Here is a 20228-nt window from a genome sequence, read left to right on the forward strand (position 1 = left end):
GAATACCATTGTGCTATAAGAAATGATGAGCAGGATGATTTCAGAAAAGGCTGGAAGGATCTGTAGGAACTGATGCAGAGTGAAATAAGCAGAACCAGGAGGACATTATACACAGTAACTGCAATATTGTATGAGGATCAACTGTAAAAGACTTAGCTACTCACAGGAATACAATGATCTGGGACAATTCTGAAGGACTTACGATAAAGAATGCTTTCCACCTCCAGAGAAAGAACTGTTGGAGTCAGAATGCAGATAAAAGCTTACTATTTTTCACTTTATGTTTTTGTTTTGGGATTTTGGTTTTCTATGACTATTTTCTTGTAACAAGGACCAATATGGAAGTAAGTTTTGCATGGTCATACATATATATAACCCAGATAAAATTGTTTACCACCACCAGGAGGGGGGAAGGAACGGAGGGATGGAGACCATTTGGATATTATAATTTCAGAAAATGTATGTTTAAAATTGTTATTACATGTAATTCGGAAAATAAAATATTAAAAGAAAATTTTAAAAAAGAAAGAAATTGAGGCCCAGGGAGCCAAAGTGAGTCAATCTAGGACACTATATTTAATTTTTTTCTTTTTTCTTAAATTAAGTTTATTTATTTAATTAATTTAGAATGTTTTCCATGGTTACATGATTCATATTCTTTCCTTCCCCTCTTCCCAACACCCCTCTCATAGCCAATGAACAATTCCACTGGGTTTTAGACATGTCATTGATCAAGACCTATTCCCAGATTATTAATATTTGCAATAGAGTGATCATTTAGAGTCTACATCCCCAATCACATCCCCTTTGAACCATGCGATCAAGCAAATGTTTTTCTTCTGTGTTTCTACTCCCACAGTTCTGTCTCTGGATGTGGAGAGCCTTTTTCTCATAATTTGATGAGGCTAGAACAGACCTCCTTGGAGATTATTGAGGCGACAACCACATTTAACTGATAATACACACCAGAAAGGCCCAGAGATCTAAAGCTGGAAAAAATCTTAGAGACATCTGGTGCCATCCCATCATTTCTTGGAAGACAGAACTAACTCTAAAATAAGTTAAATGACTTGTCCTAAGTCATGCAACAAAGGGACAGAGTCAGGATTTGAATATATGTCCAGTAACTCAAAATTCAACACTTCAAATCAAGCATCCTTTATACTCTAGCTAGTGACAGAGATGGTTTTTGAATTCAGGAACTCTGACCCCAAGTTCAAGATTGTTTCTATTTCATAATCATTGCCCCTCCCCCAGAAGTTTCTAAGGGCTTGAAGATGATCTGATTCAGATTTCTCCTGTTACTCCCTCCTCATCGTATCTCTGCTCCACTGGATGTTAACAATGGAAAGACAATTGATTTTGGAGTCTGATGCCTGAGGTTCAAGTCTCCCCACCACCATTTCCTACCTAGGGACTTTTGGATAAGTCATGTGGTTTCTTGGGCCTCAGTTTCCACCCCCATTGCCTATCACAGCTCCTGATGCTAGCTGGTTGATTGGCCAGTTGATTGACAGGTGGCTCCCAAGTGCTTTCCATCACTAGATCTATCTTCCTTTGATCTGGTAGTCCAACTTCTTTCTCTATAGTATAATCCTCTATTGTTCCTTCTGCAACCTACAACAAGTTAGGAATCTGGCCAAAAGGGGGAAAAAGCTTGATAAAGTCAAAATGTTGCCAGGATCCCTGATTGCTATTCTAACTCCTCTGGAGAGAGCTAATTGCTTTGGAGCTGAAAGACTGGTGTCAAATCCACTGTATAAAATACTGGTCTTGGGATTCTTGGGTAGGAGGCGGATAGAGCCCTGTGGGGACTCTTTTTTTTTTTTTTTGTATTTTCCAAGAATACAAGCTTTCCAAGAGAAACAAATGTTCTGCTGTCCTTTTGTGGCAGCAATGTAAGCAAATACAGGTCTAATGAATTCCATTAGTGTGTGTGTGTGTGAGTGTGTGTGTGTGTGTGTGTGTGTGTGTGTGTGCCTGTGTGTGTGTGTGTGTGTGTGTGTGTGTGTGTGTGTGTGCCTGTGTGTGTGTGTGTGTTCTCCTCTGGCCTTTCATCAGAAAGCTAGAAATCATTTTCCTACCAAATAACAGTTCTCAATTCTGAGAACAAAAGGAACCATGACTTGTCTAGCCTGAGTTTGCAGGCCAAGGTAGGCCAGGAGAGGAAGGCTTTTGAATCCTCACTTTTGCTTGGCCACATCCCCAAGTCCACAGTATTTACCACAAAGAGGTTTTCCTTTCTCGGCTGCACTCTTTGGGGTGGTTAGTAGAGGGCACAAAATCAGTCTTCTTTTCTGCTTCTGAGTCAGAAAGTCAGAATTTTCCTATGTGGGTGGGAGGGTGGGGAGAGAGTTGAGTGGCTGTGAGCACACCCATCCTAACCAGTCAGCAGTACAGTCCCAGGAGTCTTGCCATACACATCCATAACAAAATTGCTATTCCTTCACATAGGATCAAAGCTAGAATTGGTCCAAGAGAAAACCTAGAGCAGAGATTGCCCATGTGCCTGTTTGCTCTAGATAGTCTCTAAGGCCCCTCCCGGTTTATAGGGAAGTCTTCAAGAACTTTAAAAGCCCTGGGAGATGGAATTTAATATATTCTGTTTGGACCTGGAAAGTCAAAGACAAAGCAAAATACAAGATCAATGAGTGGAAATTGCAGAGTAAGATTGTGACTTTCCAAAAGCGGAATGGATCACCTGGGGAAACAATGAGTGAACCTTCATTGGAGAGGTAAAAAAGAGCTTTGGTCATCTTTTGTCAGTGCTCATTCTTGTCCTATCCCAAAATATAAAAATAAAATGTTATGTTGGAGATTCTTTTGGGGTTATGGGGTGACTGGCCCATCCAACTCTTATATCAGGTAAGAGTCAGAGAGGGAAAATGACTTGTCTCTCAGGTGGCAGAACCAGGATTTGAACCTAGCTCCTCCTCCAACTCCATTGCACTTTTCACTGAACCACATTGCTACTTAGAATTCTAATTCTATAAACATCTTGGCAGGGCCAGAATGTGACCCCTTCCTACTTTGATGATAATCATAGACATCCAAGGGGTAGAAAACAGAGATAATGAGATATTTATATAATAATGAGATTCAAAGATATGCCAGCACCCCTCTGTCCCTTTATAAAATGGGAGAGAGTTTCACCCTGATGGAAATGAAAGGGGCAGCTGAGCTGCCAGGGCCCTATCATGCTTTATAAATGTTCTTTGACTTAATGGCAAAGGACAACTCAATGGGCTGGACACAGACTGATCATATCCCCCACGTCCCTTAAAAAAAGCTGAGTTCAACAGCTTTTTATTCTGGACCAGAAAAGAGCCAGCCCTTATTAAAAACCCTCTTCATCTCTTGGGATAGGCAAGAATGAGCACAGACAAAGAGCAGAGTCTTTTATTCATGGCCACTTGTGGGCAATGGGGAGGTCCAGAGAATTCTCCTTAACCAGAGACTTACAACATGTCTCTCTCACTCAAATGCAGCCAGGCAGGGAAGAGAAATGAGATGGAAAATATTTGAAAGAAGATCATTTAGTCTGGGGAAGTTAAAGCTTTTAGAACCACAAAGGTAGAGATTTACTTATGGAACAAGTGAAGAAGCATTTATTTGGTACTTAATGTATACCATGTGCTATAGTGAAATATTTCCTGCTCCCAAGAACCTTATGCTCTATTGGGTGAGACAACTTGTGTATGTATAAGCACTTGCCAAGTGTCTATTCCTACAGAGATAGGGAGGGCACAAGGTCAATAGACGAGCTCCATTACATTCATAAATTAAAAAAGCAATGTCATTGAAATGAGAGGAGACATTAGGGGTAGGAAGCAGGGGCATCAGGAAAGGTTTAAAGGAAAACCTTTAATCCACAATTATTTTTCTCTAACTCTCACCTTCTGTCTTAGTATAAATTATAAGCCAAAAAATGGCAAGGGCTAGGCAATGAGGATCAAGTGACTTGCCCAAGGTCACACAACTAGGAAGTGTTTGAGAACAAATTTGAACCCAGATCCTCCTGACTCCAAGCTTGACACTCTATCCACCATGTTACCCAGCTGCTTCATAACCCACCAGTTTCAAAGAGGTCTTTTGGGACATGATCAAGGGACACTTTTTTTCTCTTCTAATTCATATTAGGGAGTGCAGTAGATAGAATACTATCTAATAGAAATAATGTATTTCTATTATAACTAATAGAAATAACTAATAGAAAACTATGAGTTTAAGTATGATTTCAGACACTTATTGGCTGTGTGACTCTAGACAATTCACTTTACCTCGTTCTGTCTCAGTTTTCTCATCTGAAAAAGGAGATCATGTAGAACCTATGGCCAAGGATCATTGTAAGTATGAAATGAGATAATAATTGTAAAACACTTAGTACGGTTCCTGGAACATAGTAGGAACTGTATAAATGTTAGCTGATATCTTCATTAGCTGTGGTTAAGGAACATTCTTGGGAACAGAGAGAGCGGAGAAAAACTAAAAGTATACATGAATGTTGTAAGTTCTAGATCACCTGAAGAGTTTAGGGAGAAACCGCTTTCTTTTTTTTATCAGTGAACATGCATTTATTAAGTCTTTCCCTACTATGTGCCAGCAATTCTATTAGACACTGGAGATACAGAGGAGGGGAAATGAAATGTTTCCATCATCAGCAGTTATATATGGGAGAAACAGTTTTCATTGTTGTTCTTTGTACTCAAATAGGACCAAAATGACACCACAATGTTGGGTTCAATTTCTGGCGTGTTCAAATGTGGCTTATTGGACCAATTTGACATCAGAAGGCTCTACCACAGGGTGGACACAAATAGTAATATGAACATTTGGAATGGACATGCTTCTAGATTTGTCCATTTCATGTTCCTTTTGAACCACTGTTCTTTTGCTTTGCTGATAGAGCACAGCGCCTTCTTTGAGATGGGTATTCCCTGTTGAAGAATCTGTGGCAGTGACTCCCATGTCTCACAACTGATATCAAAGTTCTTCAGAGAGACTTTAAGAATGTCCTTGTATGGGACAGCTGGGTGGCTCAGTGGATTGAGAGCCAGGCCTAGAGACAGGAGGGCCTGGGTTCAAATCTGGCCTTAGATATTTCCTAGCTGTATGACGATGGGCATTGCCTAGTTCTTACCACTCTTATGCTTGGAATTCTTTTTGAGAGTAATTTTTAGGTAAAGAAACAAACTACCTCTCCGAATCCAGAAAGTGAATTATTTGGAGAAGGTCCCATGAAGATGCCTTCACAGATGACACACTGCACCAGAAGATCCAGAGTAAACTTCGGGATGTGGTGATTTGAACTGTGTGGGGTTGAATGCATTTGTTTTGTATGTATACTCTTATGCCAAAGGGGACTGCCCCAAATTGGCTTTTTGTCAATGTGACTAGCAATCATTGCTTTTGCTCCCTTTTCCTTTTATCCCCAAATTATTGTAATTTCATAGTTCATGTGGTTTATAAGACCCACTGTAGAGACTAGTCTTCCATGGGTCTCAGGGGGAATGAATAATTGAAAATCTGTTACCCTAAAAAAAGAACTACATTTCTCAAGAACCCGCTGACTTCCTGTCATTATGTACTTCCTATAGACAGAGGATAAAGTCATTGGAAGTTGAGGCTCTTCTTTGGCATGCAGCCAGTGGTGATGGTGGTGAGTGGATATTTTGACCAGCTATGGGCATGCGGTTTTTATTTTGTATCCTCTTTATTCCTTGATTTCTAATGATTATTTAATAAATCTCCAAAAATACAATTTTTTTTTATTATTTGAGATTTAATTTTAATTTTTACACATAAGAGCACTAGAGGATACAAAAATTACTAAAGGAAGGACCCTGACTCTAATAACTGACAATTTATTAGGGAGGAGATATACAAACCAGAAAATAGTTGAAGACCACATATGGAGTACTGCAGAGAACAATGTAGTTTCTAAGAAGAATAAAAGGTTAGAGAAGGCAAAAGTAAATGGAAGTTGGGATAATTTTGGTGAAAGCTTATTGAAAGACATTGGCTGGATAAGGAAGGATGAACAGGGTTGACTGAGGAAAAGGGAGAACATTACAGGATTTGTGAGAGACAATAAGGAATCTGACCAGATTAGAGCATGTAGAGAATAAATTTAGCAAATACTTCTAATAATAACAATATTGATAAAGCACATGTGTATTTAGAAATCTGTTACCCTAAAAACTACATTTCCCAGGAGCCCACTGACTTCCTGTCATTATGTGTTGATGGAGACAGGGTGATAAATCTGGCAGGGCTCCTGGTCTCACTCTCTTTGCATCCTGGGTTGCCACTGTGGTGGAGGGGCTTTTGAACAGGTAGATTAGCCATGGCCATGTGGTTTTTATTTTGTTAACTTTTTATTCCTTTATTTCTAATAAATCTCTTAAATATATTTTAAATTACTGTACATTAATTTTAATTTTTACACATTTGAAAGTTTGCTAAGTGCTTTACAAACACTGTTTTATTTTATCCTCACAACAACCCTGGGAAGTAGGTGTTATGATTATAGCATTTCACAAATGAGGAAAAGGAGGCAGATAATGGTTAAGTGACTTGCATAAGTTCACATAGCTAGCAAGTATATGATAAATTTGAATTCAGGCCTTCCCATCTTAGTCTCAGCACTCTATGCTTTATATCACATAGCTTTTAATTATGTAATAAAGTTTAGATCTGATACAGTAACTAACAGGAACTTATTATAGTCTTTGTATTTTTTTCCAGAAGAGTGATGTTTTAGTAAGAAACTTTAGTTTTAGTTAGAAGCAGTGTTTTAGTAAGGTAACTAACAGCAAATGTGCAAGATGCATTGGAATAGAAGGACTAGGGAAATGGAAATGAGATGTGTATATGGTTGGTACATGAGGTGATGAATATCTTTTTTTTCTTGTGATTTTTTTTTTAAAATTGGTCAATTTCAAACATTATTCCTTGGTTACAAAAATCATTTTCTATTCTTCCCTCCCCTCCCCCCAACCCTCCCATAGCCAACGTGCAATTCCACTGGTTATTACATGTGTCCTTGATCAGAACCTATTTCCATGTTGTTGGTGTTTGCACTAAGATGTTCATTTAAATTCTATATCCTCAATCATATCCCCTCAACCCATGTAATCAAGCAGTTGTTTTTCTTCTGTTTTTTTACTCCCACAGTTTTTCCTCTGAATGTGGATAGTGTTCTTTCTCATAGGCCCCTCCGGGTTATTCAGGAACACTGCATTGCCACTAATGGAGACGTTCATTACATTTGATTGTGCTATAGTGTATCAGTCTCCATGTACAATGTTTTCCTGGTTCTGCTTCCTCTCGCTCTGAATCACTTCCTAGATGTTGTTCTAGTCTCAATGGAATTCCTCCACCTTATTATTCCTTTGAGCACAATAGTATTCCATCACCAACATACGCCACAATTTCTTCAGCCATTCCCCAATTGAAGGGCATCCCATCAATTTCCATTTTTTGCCACCACAAAGAGCACAGCTATGAATATTCTTGTACATGTGTTTTTCCTTATTATCTCTTTGGGGTTCAGACCCAGTAGTGCTATGGCTGCATCAAAGGGCAGACAGATTTTTAGCGCCCTTTGTGCATAGTTCCAAATTGCCCTCCAGAATGGTTGGATCAATTCACAACTCCTCCAGCAATGAATTAATGTCCTGACTTTGTCACAGAGGTGATGAATATCTTGATGAGAATGATGGCAATGAAATTGATGATTACACAAAAGTACCAGGGTTACAACCTATGTGTCATCCCTATCTTCTTTTTCTGACTAATCCTTCCCCCAATATTTTGCCAATGTGTGTTGATTTCACTTTTGTAATATGTCTTATATCTTCTTTCTTTTTTTTCTTCTTTTTTACACCTGGTTTATTCTTTGATTTAATTCATTAACTTAATGCAGAGTCCAGGTAAGTTTTACTCATACATAAATGAGGAAACTGAGTCCAGAAAAAAAGGCTTTCTTTTTACCTCAAAAGGACACATTGTAGCACTCAAGTCCAGAGTTTAGGTCTTTTGGCTCTCATTCAGTACTCTACATAGTATGCTATTAGGTTAGGCCACCAAGCAAAAATCTTTCCTAGGCCAGGAAAAGATGGAGAGTTAGATGTTGATGATGTGATGTTGATGATGATGAAGATGATGATGTTGATAACAATGCTATTGTTGTTGTTGTTGATGATGATGACTGAATTTGGAATTGGAGGTTTTCCTTCCATTTGAACCTTTCTGACCCTTCCCACTGTAATGATTAAAATTTTCTTAGAGACTATCTCCAACCTCTTTCACCCTTCCATTGTATTGGTCTTCTGCCCTCCTCCCCCCATGTGCTTCTTTATGAAATATAAAATTAACCCATTTTATTTCTTTTCCCACTTCTCTTAGTATCATCTTCTTTTTTTACCCCTGGTTTATACACACACACACACACACACACACACACACACACACACACACATATGTGTATATATATATATATATATAGATATATATATATATATATACATTTCATTCTATGTAGTTGTCAGTGTTCCATCTAAGTATACTTTTCCTAGCTACCCTAATGATAATATTTTTTTCTAAAAACCTAACCTTCCATCTTAGAATCAATACTGTGTATTGCTTCTAAGGCAGAAGAGCAGTAAGGGCTAGGCAATGGGGGTGAAGTGACTTGCCCAGGATTATACAGCTAGGAAGGATAACAACAATTGGCAAATATCATCTTTTCTTAAGGAATACAAATAATTTGAACTTATTGGGTCCCTTAACAATTTTTGTTTGTTTGTTTGTTTTGTTTGTTTGTTTTTCCCTTTCTTAATTCCCTTTTGGTGATTCTCTTGAGTTTTATGTTTGGACATCAAATTTTCTTTTCTTTATGAATGCTTGGAACTCTTCTATTTTATTAAATGACCCTACTTTCCCCTTGCAAGAATATAGTCAATTTTGCTGGGTAGTTGATTCTTGGTTGTAGACCCAGGTCCTTTGCTTTCCAGAATATCATATTCCATGCCTTACAGTACTTTAGTGTAGATGCAGCCAGGTCCTGTGTTATACTAACTGTGGTTCCATGATATTTGAATGGTTTCTTCTTTGAAGCTTATAGTATCTTTTCCTTGGTCTGGTAGTACTTGAATTTGGCTATATTTCTGGGCTTTGTCAATTGGGGATTTAATGCAGGAGGTGATTTGTGGATTCTTTCAATCTCCACTTTTCCCTCTTGTTCAAGAATGTTGGGACAGTTTTCTTGGATAATTTCCTGGAGGATGATGTCCAGGCCTTTTCTTTTGTCATAATTTTCCAGTAGTCAAATTATTTTTAAATTGTCTCTTCTGGATCTGTTCTTCTAGGTCTGTAGCTTTATCAGTGAGGTGTTTTATATTTTCCTCCTTTTTTCCATTCTTTTGATTTTGTTTTATAGACTCTTGCTGCCTTGTGAAGTGATTTGCTTCTAAGTGTTAGATTCTAGTTTTTATAGACTGAATTTCATCCCTAGCTTTTTGGTCATCCTCCTTCTGGTCTATTCTTCTGTCTTGAAAGGGCTTCTTCTCTGCTTTGCTGATTGACTAGATTAGTCTGAAGGAGTATTAATGAGCCCTGAGGTCTGATCTTCCCCAGTGTAGATGAGGGAGTGGGGTTGAAGGGAGCTGGCCTTCCTGCCCTCTTATCAAGGTATTCATTCGTTCTCAGTTGCAGCCTTCACATTGGGATCTGAGTCAGCAGAATTCTTACCTCAGCTCTCAGGGGAATGGTGTTGGAGAATGAGCTTTCCTGCCCTCTGAAGGCTTCTTATCTATACTATTGATAGATGGGAGGAGCTGACCTGCCCTGAGGTCAAAACCTAGAGGCCCAAGATGGAGAGTAGTGACTGTGACCAGGCTTCCCTCCCCTCTGAGCCTCTCTTCCAGCTGCCTCCCTGCTGGATGTGATTAGAACCCTGAGCCTGGCACAGCTGTGGCAACAAGGCACTCACTCTGGTCTGGAGCCCTCAACCTGAGATTCCAGTGACTACAGGTGACTCAGCATAGTATGTGGGAGAAGAGTCCTGGAACCTTCCTTCTTCCTTTTCCTCAAACCCAAGAATTCAGCCATCTCTGTGTATCTTTTAAGTTGAATGGAGCAGGAGAGTCCCCAGGCACTGTCCTGTCGTTAGAGTTGGTTTTCTGTCCCCTTGTTTTTGATAGGTGTGGGAGGGCTTTCACAGAGGTCTGGACTTTTGCTGCTTCTAAGAGGCCATCTTGACTCCACCACCCTGGGAGAAGCCTCTTTCATGCTCTGTAAACAATGGAGTTCAGTTTGTGACCCATGAAATCCTCCTTGAGTCTGAGACTCAGAAAGGTCAGATAGCATGGTGATTGCCAGAGATCCATTGGAAAGAGATGAAGCAGAGATAGCCTACTCCTCTCTGGTTTCTATAGGGTATGATAGGACCCCACAGGAAGTTCTGAGACATTCTTTTCTCACCCAATATGAAAATAGGCCTTAAATGCCAGAATCCTTTGGATTACTTCCCAGCCCACACTGAACTTTCCTCATATCATCTCCATGAAGTAATCCTACAATGTATCCGTCTCTGTGTACAACATTCTCCTGGTTTTGCTCCTCTCACTCTGCATCAGTACCTGGAGGTCCTTCCCGTTCACATGGAGTCCCTCCAGTTCATTATTCCTTTGAGCACAATAGTATTCCATCCCCATCAGATACCACAATTCATCCCCCTTATTGTTGCTCATAATAACTGACACTTCTAAAGAGCTTTAGATACCTTAGCCAATTTGATATTTGCAATGACTTTGGGAGGAAAGTCTAGTTACACCTGTTTATGGATGAGGAAACTGAGGTGATGTGAGGTGACATGACAAAACAATATCAGAGAAAGTTTGTGAAGCCAGATACTTCCTAACTCCCAATCTAGCTTACAACCATTAATCTGTTCCTCTAGCATTTAAATAATACTGCTAAATCATTCTGGGGGGGTTGTAGGAGAGAGGGAATTCCTAGAAGGCTTTGTATACCAAAAACAGATGAAGAAAGACAAGTCAATGCAACATCATTTCACAAGATATCACCTTTTATGTCTAGATCTTGTATAATTTTAGAGCACACCTACTATGAGAAGTTGGTCTAAATCTAATTTCTGCTAGACCACTTTTCATTTGTTTTTCAATAGTTTTTGTTCAGTAGTGTGTACTTAGCCTATTAACTAATGTCCTTGGATTTATTGAACACTTAGATAATAAATGCATTTTCTTTTGGGTATTTTCCACTGATCAACTGTTCTTTCCTTTTCTTTTTTTAAATACTATGAAATAATTTTGATTATTACTACTCTGTAATATATTTGAAGTCTGATACTGGCATATACCAGTACTTTTCCTTTGAGATGCTTGGCTTTTTATTTCTCCAGAAGAAATCTATTTTTATATTTCTGAAATACAGTAATACTGTGCCAATTTGACTGGTATGATACTGAGTTTGTAAATTCTTTGGAGATTATTGCCATTTTAATCAGAATGAATGGGTGAACCAAGAATAATGAATACCTCTCCAATTATTTAGACTAAATCAATTATTGATTTCTATAAAGATTATTTGACAGTTTTTATTTGTTGATAAATAGATTTTCAGGTATTTTATACATTCTTTAGGTATATTTTTAAAAACATCTTGTTTCCCCCATTACATATAAAAACATTTTTTAAACATTCATTTGCAAAATTTGTAGTTCCAGATTGTCTCACTCCTTCCCACTCTCCCTCCCTCATTCAGTCTCATCCTTCCTCTCTCCCTGAGGTAGTAAACAATTCAGTGTAGATTTTATACATGCAATAATGTAAAACATTTTCCTGTATTAGTCATTTTGTAAAAAAGATATGAAGCAAAAAAATGAAAAAAGAAAGTGAAATAATTCAGATACCGTCAGTTCTTTCTCTGAAGGCAGATGGATTTTTCATCTTGAGTCTCTGAAATTGTCTTCGATCATTATATTGCTGAGAATAACTATGTCATTCACAATTCTTAATCAAAAGAATATTGCTGTTACTATCTATGTACAATGATCTTCTGGTTCTGCTCACTTCACTGTGCATCACTTTATGTAAGACTACTTTTTAAGTTTTTTTTTTTTAATTATCCTGTTTGTAATTTTTTCCTTTTTATTCTTTTTAATTGTTTTTTCTGTAGATACATGATTCACGTTTTCTCTCTCCCCATCTTGGAGTTGACAAACAATGCCACTGGGTTATACATACATCATATATATCACTCGGAACCCATTTCCATATTATTCATTTTTATAAAAGAGTAATCCTTTAAAACCCAAACCCCAAGTCACATACTCATATACTGTTTGTAATTTCTTATAGCACAATAGTATTCCATCCCAATCATTTACCACAACTTGTTCAGTCATTCCTCGATTGATGGACAAACCCACAATTTCCAATTCTTTGCTGCAATGAAAAGAGTTGTAAAACATTCTATAGATATTTTGAATGGAATTTCTCTTTTTATCTCTTCCTTCTGAGTTTATTGATAATCCCCACTTATTTCCTTTGTAAAATGCGGAGACTCTGAGGGACCCAGGGAATCTTTCCTTAGATGTCTATGGGTCTTTTAGGTCGCTTCCACCTATAAATTTGTGATCTAGTTGAATCCCTGCTAGAATTTTTTATTTAAAATCTTTAAATTTAAGGATATATTTTTTGCTGGTTTATATGATATGATGTTCTATTACTCAAGTTGCCATTTAAATGAATTTATTAGATTATTCTCTAATGGAAATAATAATCTATAAAATACTTATTTTTTTTCTTTGCCCATTTCTTTCCTCATTTGTTTTTCTTGTTGCATTTCCATAGCTAGCATTTTTCGAATAAAATCTAATAATAGCAATGACAATAAATATACTTCCTATAACCCTGATCTTATTGAAAATTATTCTAATGTTCCTCTAATACAAATAATGTTAGCTTTTGATTTTATATAGATACTATTTATCACATTCATGAAAAATCCACTCATTCTTATCCTTTTAAATATTATTGTCCATAAGCAGGTTTTATATACTACCCAAAGCTTTTTTCCCCATCAATTGTTATAGTTGCATAATTTTGATTTTGAAAATATAATTATCTATTATATAGTTTTCCCAGCATTGAAACAATCTTGAATTACTGGTTTAAATCCAACAGAAACATGGTGTATAATATTTTAAATAAATTGTTTTAGCCTCTAACAATATTTGTTTAAAAAATACTGCATCAATATTCATTGGGGATAATAGTTTGTAGTTTTATTTTCCTGTTTTATTCCTCCCTGGATTAGGCATTGAGACCACATTTGTCGAATCATAGAATTTTGTTAAATTCTCCCTTTTTTATTTTTGTAAGCAATTTATGTTATCAAAATAAATTGTTTCTTAAGAATTTGATAGCATTACCTCATAAAGCAATTGGAAAATGTCTTTTCTCCTTTTCTTGAGAAATAATTTATGCATCACTTCAAGTCTTTTTCTAAGATTTGGTTGTCTAAAATTTAGATTTCTTATTCTGTTAATACATTTTTAAAACACGTTTTTATAACTATACATTTTATGTTTTATTACTTTTCATGTCATGTAATTAAAATATTTTCTAGTAGATTTTCTTCATCTCCTTTTTTAAAATGAATTTACTCTTTTAAATTTTAGTTTTGGTAATTTGGTTTTGGTAATCTCCGTTTAAAATCAAACTAGATAACAGTTTATCTATTCTATTAACTTTTAAAAAAATAAGTTCATTTGTATTTTTATTTTCAATTTTATATATTTCTTCTTTGACCTTGAAAATTTCTATTATGATGGTTAGTTGGAATTTTTAAACTTTTGCCTTTCAATTTGTTTTAGTTATTTACCTGGTTCATTGATCCATTTTTTCTCTTCTTTCTTGATGAAAGTACTCAGAGATGTAAAAAAAAAAAGTCCTCTTAGGACTGCTTTGGCAGCATCTCATGAAGTTGTTTTATGTTGTCTCATTTGTTTATAGAATCTCATTGTCTTTTTTTCTCATAACATCTGTAGTTTCTATGATTTGTTCATTTAGTTACATATTCTCAAAGATTGAATTCTTTACTCTGCATATCATTTTAATGTTTTCTTCAACAGTAATTTGCTGCTTATAAATTTTATCTTGTAATAGTGAGTAAAGGAGTAAATGAGAGAGAAAAAGAGTTCTGAACACAATTTATAGCTTCCATCTCTCTCTCTCTCTCTCTCTCTCTCTCTCTCTCTCTCTCTCTCTCTCTCTCTGCCTCTCTGCAATGGCTACAATGTCAGGTCTGGAGTCAGGATGATGAGTGCAAATTGGCCTTAGACACTTACTAGCCTTGTAACCCTGGAAAAGTCATATAACCCAGATTGACTCAGTTTCCTCAATTGTATAATGAGTAGGAGAAAGAAATAACAAACAAAGGCATAAACAGTGCCTCTCCCAAATAAACTCCAAATGGGGTCACAAAGAATAAGAAACAACTGCATAACATCTATTTATATAGCTAGATATCTATCAGGATGTAAATATTCATCTGTATATGTACCTATAATTGTATATTTAATTGAATCTTATCAGAGGACCCCTCTATCCCCATAGTGTGTATAGTATATATAATGTATATATAATATATATTAGTATGTAACATATCATGTGACATTGTTTCATATATACTATAAATTATATTTTATGAGTTTATAACATATGTATTATCAATATATACTATGTATATTATATTAATATATTATTTGAATATTATACACATAAGAATTAAATTTTAATGGTTTGACTAAAATATATGAAAATTATAAATAATAATGATGGTCTTCATCTCAAAATATTATTGCTCAAAGTCGAAATGTCTTTGATAACTTTTATTTACGAAAGAGGTGGAAAGAGTGAAAGCAGAGAAATACAAAAGGGTAGAGAAGACATTAGCCTATCTAACTAAATATTGCTCCAGTCCTCAACTCAGCCAGGATTTGTTGACCTTCAACTCGAATTAAACTCTTTCCAGAAGACAGGAAGGGAAAGTCAGCCATCCACTCACCCATGTTCCCTCCAAGGGGCAGGTCAAGACGATGACTCAAGCTGAAGGTGACTCCTGAGGCCAACTTTCTTCCTTGAGCCAACAACCTTCTTCTTGAAGCTGACTTCCTTATTGAAGTTGAGCTCCTTATTAAAGCCAACTTCCTACTTGAAGTTGATTCTCCCAGCCCCAGAAATTCAGGACCTTTTATAGTGACTTCATGTCCCTTCCCCTCTTCACAAGGGCCAATCACTACTTCCAAATTGCCCAGCACTGTGGGAACCACTTCTCACCTCCTGGAGAGGTGAATACTCATCAAAAGGTTTTACAGATTCCAAGCTGATTGAGGTGTGAATTCTCATTTCCTGGATGATTGATTTGAAAGGGTAGAAAGACCCCTCCACACACAACTAGTACTAAGTACAGTGTTCATGCTTTTGTTGATTCAATTCAAAACTAGACAAAGGAGAGTTAATCCTGTCTTCACAATATAGTGAGGTACTAAGTAGGGGTATTTAAGTTATTGTTAACCACGTGTTAACTCAAAATAGACAAAGGGAATAAAGGATTCCCTTTCATAAGTGTAAACTCAGAATAGACAAGGAGAACAAAGAATTCCCTTTTCACATACACAAATACATACACAATGGGGGAGGGTCTCCTCTAATGAGATTTCAATCCCTTTGAATTTTACACAATAATTTTGAGTTGCTCCTATCCTGTCAGAAAGAATAGGCTATCTTGCACTCAATATGCATTTGATAACTTGATTGACCCCAATTACTCACATTTGGCATTTGGGAAAACTAGGCAAAACATTTCTATCCTGAAAATAGCTCCTTCAAGCAAATGAAAAGGAAAGCAAGGGTAATGCGCTAAGATGGGGCCATGAGAACTAGTTTGTATATATATTATATGGTTCTCAAAAATCAAATAAACAAAAAACCTAATCAGTATTATTATTACTGCTTTGCAAAGGAAGAAACTGGGGCTTAGCGATCTCAAGTGGCATGTTTATAATCACAGAAGCCAGAGTCTTAATTTACACTGAGATCTTCCTTACTCCAAGTCCATCACCCAATGGATTTGACTTATTCTTACAATGAATGAATTTTGATAACTTCTACACTAGAAAAGATATGACCCCAAACACATATCTTGAAACACTCTTCTAAGGCTAAAGATTGATGTCATTTGCTTCTTTTCAGGCAGTCTCTCACCTGCCACCACACCTTCAAAGCTGCCTGTCTCAGCTTGCTATTGTGCAGAATCAGGATTAGTGTGTGACCTGAGGGACAGAGACACATCAATGGTATTCCACACCTTAAATTTGAGTCTTTTCCTGGAATTGAGAAGTTCCACAAGATGATGAATGATCCCAAAAAGAAGAGTACAACAAAGATGAGGAAAGAGAGTATGGCTTTTATGGCTCGAACATGGGCCTCCATGCTGGGATCCCTAGATCCGGTGGCACTGTGCTTCATCTGATGCATATGTCTCCGGAGAGAAAAAACAAGGAGCAAGAATGAGACCAGAGATAGAAACAAGGGGATGAGACTCGAGAGGTTGGTAACAATTTGTATGGTGATATATTCACTCTCATTCACCTGGTAGTCTCTGTATACTTTTGTGTTGTTTCTTCTAATAAGAGCATTGTTATAAGCTCTCTCCAACATTGGAAGATTGATGGTCATACTAAAGAGCCAAGGTCCCACCATTAGCACACCGACAAGCTGGTTGATTCTCCACTTCAGCCAGAGAAAGAGGGAGTGGGAAAAGTTGGCAATCTTTAGGAAGTAGAAGACACTGAGACAGGTGGCAAACCAAATACTTGAAAGGTAGGTCAGGATCCAGAAAACTTCACTGACATTAATTCCCTCATTTAGTAATTCGTCTGGATTAAACACTAATTGAAAGCTAACACATGTTAATGTGCTTAACATACCAATTCTAGAGATGGCCAAGCTTACCAAGATGATATCCCCTGTTGCCAATTTCTTGCTCTTGATCCAATCAATGCCATTCACCAATATCATGAATCCGTTCCCCAGAATCCCCATTAAGAACTGTCCAACTACCAGAACCAACAAAATATTGTCCCCGCCACTTGGCATATTGACTGAGAGATTGCCCAGTCTTAAATATTAATGCTGCTGTTGGGTTGACACATAGCTAAAATAAGCCCTGAATTGATTGAATATTCCTAATGCTTGATAATGTAATGTTTTTTTCTTCCCTGCTTTTATCTCCTACTTAAATCAGAAAGCCTTAGGTCAGTATAGCCCTGCTAGAATATCTATCAGAGAATACCATTGGTCCTTTTCAACAGCCCCTTTAATTCTATCTAACCCAGACTGTCTCTGAATTGAGTGACAATTCTATTCCCTCATGTAAAGTGATCTTGGCAATACTAAGTCATTTGTTAAGATGCAAATGGAAAATAGTTTATCTTTCAGTATGTTCTTTTTTTCTAGTCAGGCTAATTTGTATCCAAACAGCTGAGTTGTGTATGCTGAGCTTTGCCCAGCAAACTACAAACTCTGAAACTTCCATCTAATCAAGCTTCTTCTACTTCATAATCTTTATTTAATTGAAAAAGTTTTTTCTGATTATTGCATAAAACTGATTGGTAACTAGTTTAGAGTGCTTGAGGGCAAGCTATAGGGACTGTAAGGATAATTTTAGTGTTTTGACTTAAAATCTAAATAATTGGTCACCAGGGATGATTCTCAAATAATAAAATACCCAAGTTAGGTCGGAATCATGGAGATTTTCATTAATATAGAGAGAAGGAATTAAGGAAAGGAGAGAGAGAGGGGGAGGGAGAGAGAGAGAGAGAGAGAGAGAGAGAGAGAGAGAGAGAGAGAGAGAGAGAGAGAGAGAGAGAGAGAGAGAGAGAACGAGAATTAATTTAAACTGTTCTGGCTCAGGCTGAGCCAGGAAGTAGTTAAAAGCCTTGGCCTAAGTGGCCTCCCTGAGCCTAAGGGAAAGGGAGTCAGTCTTATCACTCACCACGAGACCATCTCCAAGCTGGGTTCCTGTCCTCCACTGAACTGAATCTCCTAAACTGAGTTCAGAATCATTCCTAAACTGACTTTTAGCCTCCTTTTAAAGAGAATTTTCTCTTATGTCGCCTTCCCTAAATGTTTAAATCTACCAATCACAGTAGATGCTTTTTTCCAGGACTACCCATTCTTAGTTCTCACCACTCTTTAGTTCTCACCTTCTCTGTTTAGATTATATCTTCTGAGGTACTTCACACTTCTTTGTTAAGCTTACCTGAATTACTTGACCTTTTTGTGATTAATTTAATCTAAAAATAGACTTGGCTTAAAGTTCTAGCTTCACTATAAGGTATGAGTTAAGTACCTTCATTATTCAACCAGGAATTTACAACTTTATCTTCCCCTAAAGTATGTCTAAGTATGGGTGGAGTAATGTAAAGTTCCCAAGACATTCCTGATTCTTGTTAGACCAAGTATCTCCATTGTTACAATAAGGAAATAGCTAAATCAAATCTTCTAAAGTACAGTCTGAGTAGTTTTTAAGATTCACAGGACAGGGACCCTTTGTTGTTGTTGCTGTTGTGGTTCGGTGTTTTAAATAAATTTCTGACTCTTTGTGATTCCTTGGGGATTTTCTTGGCAGAGATAATGGAGTAATTTGACATTTTCTTTCCCCACTTATTTTATAGATAAAGAGCTGAGGCAGGGTTAAATGACTTTCCCAAGGTCACCAAGATAATAAGTGTCTGAGGCCAGATTTGAATTTAGGAAGAAGAGCCTTCCTGACTTCAGACCTGGCACTCTATCCACTGTACTACCTACTATTGACAATGAAATAAAAAAAAAATGGGAAAGATCTCAATGAATAGATGGATGAAGTTAAAGGAGCAAAACCTGGAGATCATTGTGCATAAAAACAGTAATATTATGATGATCAACTATGAAATATTTAGCTGTTCAAATCAATACAGTGATCCAGGATAATTACATGATAAAGGCTATCCAACTTCTGTGTGAGAATTGATAAAGTATGGATTGATGACTTCACTTCTCTAGGGAACTACCAATGGTGGAAACTTCCTCCACTAATGGAAGTTGGCAACTTCTTGCAACTTATGTTCATAGAGAGAGGCTTCTGGGATTGAGATGTTAAATGACTTGCTCATTGTCATCTTGCCAGTATGTGAGAGGAAGAACTAGAACCCAAATATTCCTGGTTCTGAGTTCCTCTTTATCCCCATTATGTGATGCTGCTTCTATAAGAATATTCCAGTAGTCATTTGTCATTTGTTTCATTGCCTTCATTTTTCTAATTTCTCAATCTCCTTTTTACCCTAAGAATGGAATGAATAAAAATTCATTCAACCAAGAAATGAACTATATTGCATTTAATGAAATAAAAGTCCAAGTAACAAAACATAGTTTAAAAAGTGACTCTGAAGTAATGAATCCCTACTACTTATTTTTCAGGTCTCATTTTTAATCCTCATTCTTCTCACTTCCCCTACTACGTACCCAAACCTATATCTGTGTCCATTTTACTAGCCCACAAAATGTCCTTTAAAAAACTAAGCATTTCTTGGGGAGGATGAAATCATAATAAGCTTCTGACAAGTGGTTGCTTTCACAATGATTTCCATCTCAGTCTGTTGGTCAGGTTTATTCAGGAAGACATATTCTTGTTGTTTTTTTTTCTTGATGGTGTACATGTCTGCTATGTAATGACTTCTCCAGGAAGAATGGGTAGATGAGAAGAATTTGTTTCAATGCCAATGAAGGAGGATGAAGGAGGCTCTAGGGTAATGCTTAAGGCTTGGTCAGACATTGAGGATGCCAAGGTCATCCATGACATCCAGGACAAGCTCCAGATATCTTGACTTTTTTCTTGCCATTGAACTTTAATGACTGAAAAAAAAAAGAATGAGGACTTTGTGCAACTCAGCCTCATTTAAATCTAATTCACACTTCAGTCAAGATGTCAACCTGGAATTGATGCAAATTGAAAGGGTCAGAACTAGGAGAACCTTATAAATATATATATATATGTATATGTATATATATATATATATATATATATATATATATATATATATATATATATATGGATACACTGTGGAACAATTGAATGTAATGGACTTCTCTACT

At 36.8% G+C, this 20228-nt stretch overlaps 1 protein-coding gene across 1 annotated transcript; it reads right to left on the reverse strand.

Annotated features, from left to right (window-relative positions):
- Positions 1-16268: 16268 nt before the first annotated feature.
- On the reverse strand, positions 16269-17192 carry T2R25 (bitter taste receptor Modo-T2R25). Its single transcript, NM_001039858.1, is given in 1 exon segment — positions 16269-17192. A coding segment is annotated over 1 exon segment (924 nt).
- Between the last annotated feature and the right edge of the window lie 3036 nt (positions 17193-20228).

The sequence above is a fragment of the Monodelphis domestica genome, chromosome 2 (genome assembly GCF_027887165.1).
Source record: "Monodelphis domestica isolate mMonDom1 chromosome 2, mMonDom1.pri, whole genome shotgun sequence".
In the NCBI taxonomy this organism is placed as follows: Eukaryota; Metazoa; Chordata; class Mammalia; order Didelphimorphia; family Didelphidae; genus Monodelphis; species Monodelphis domestica.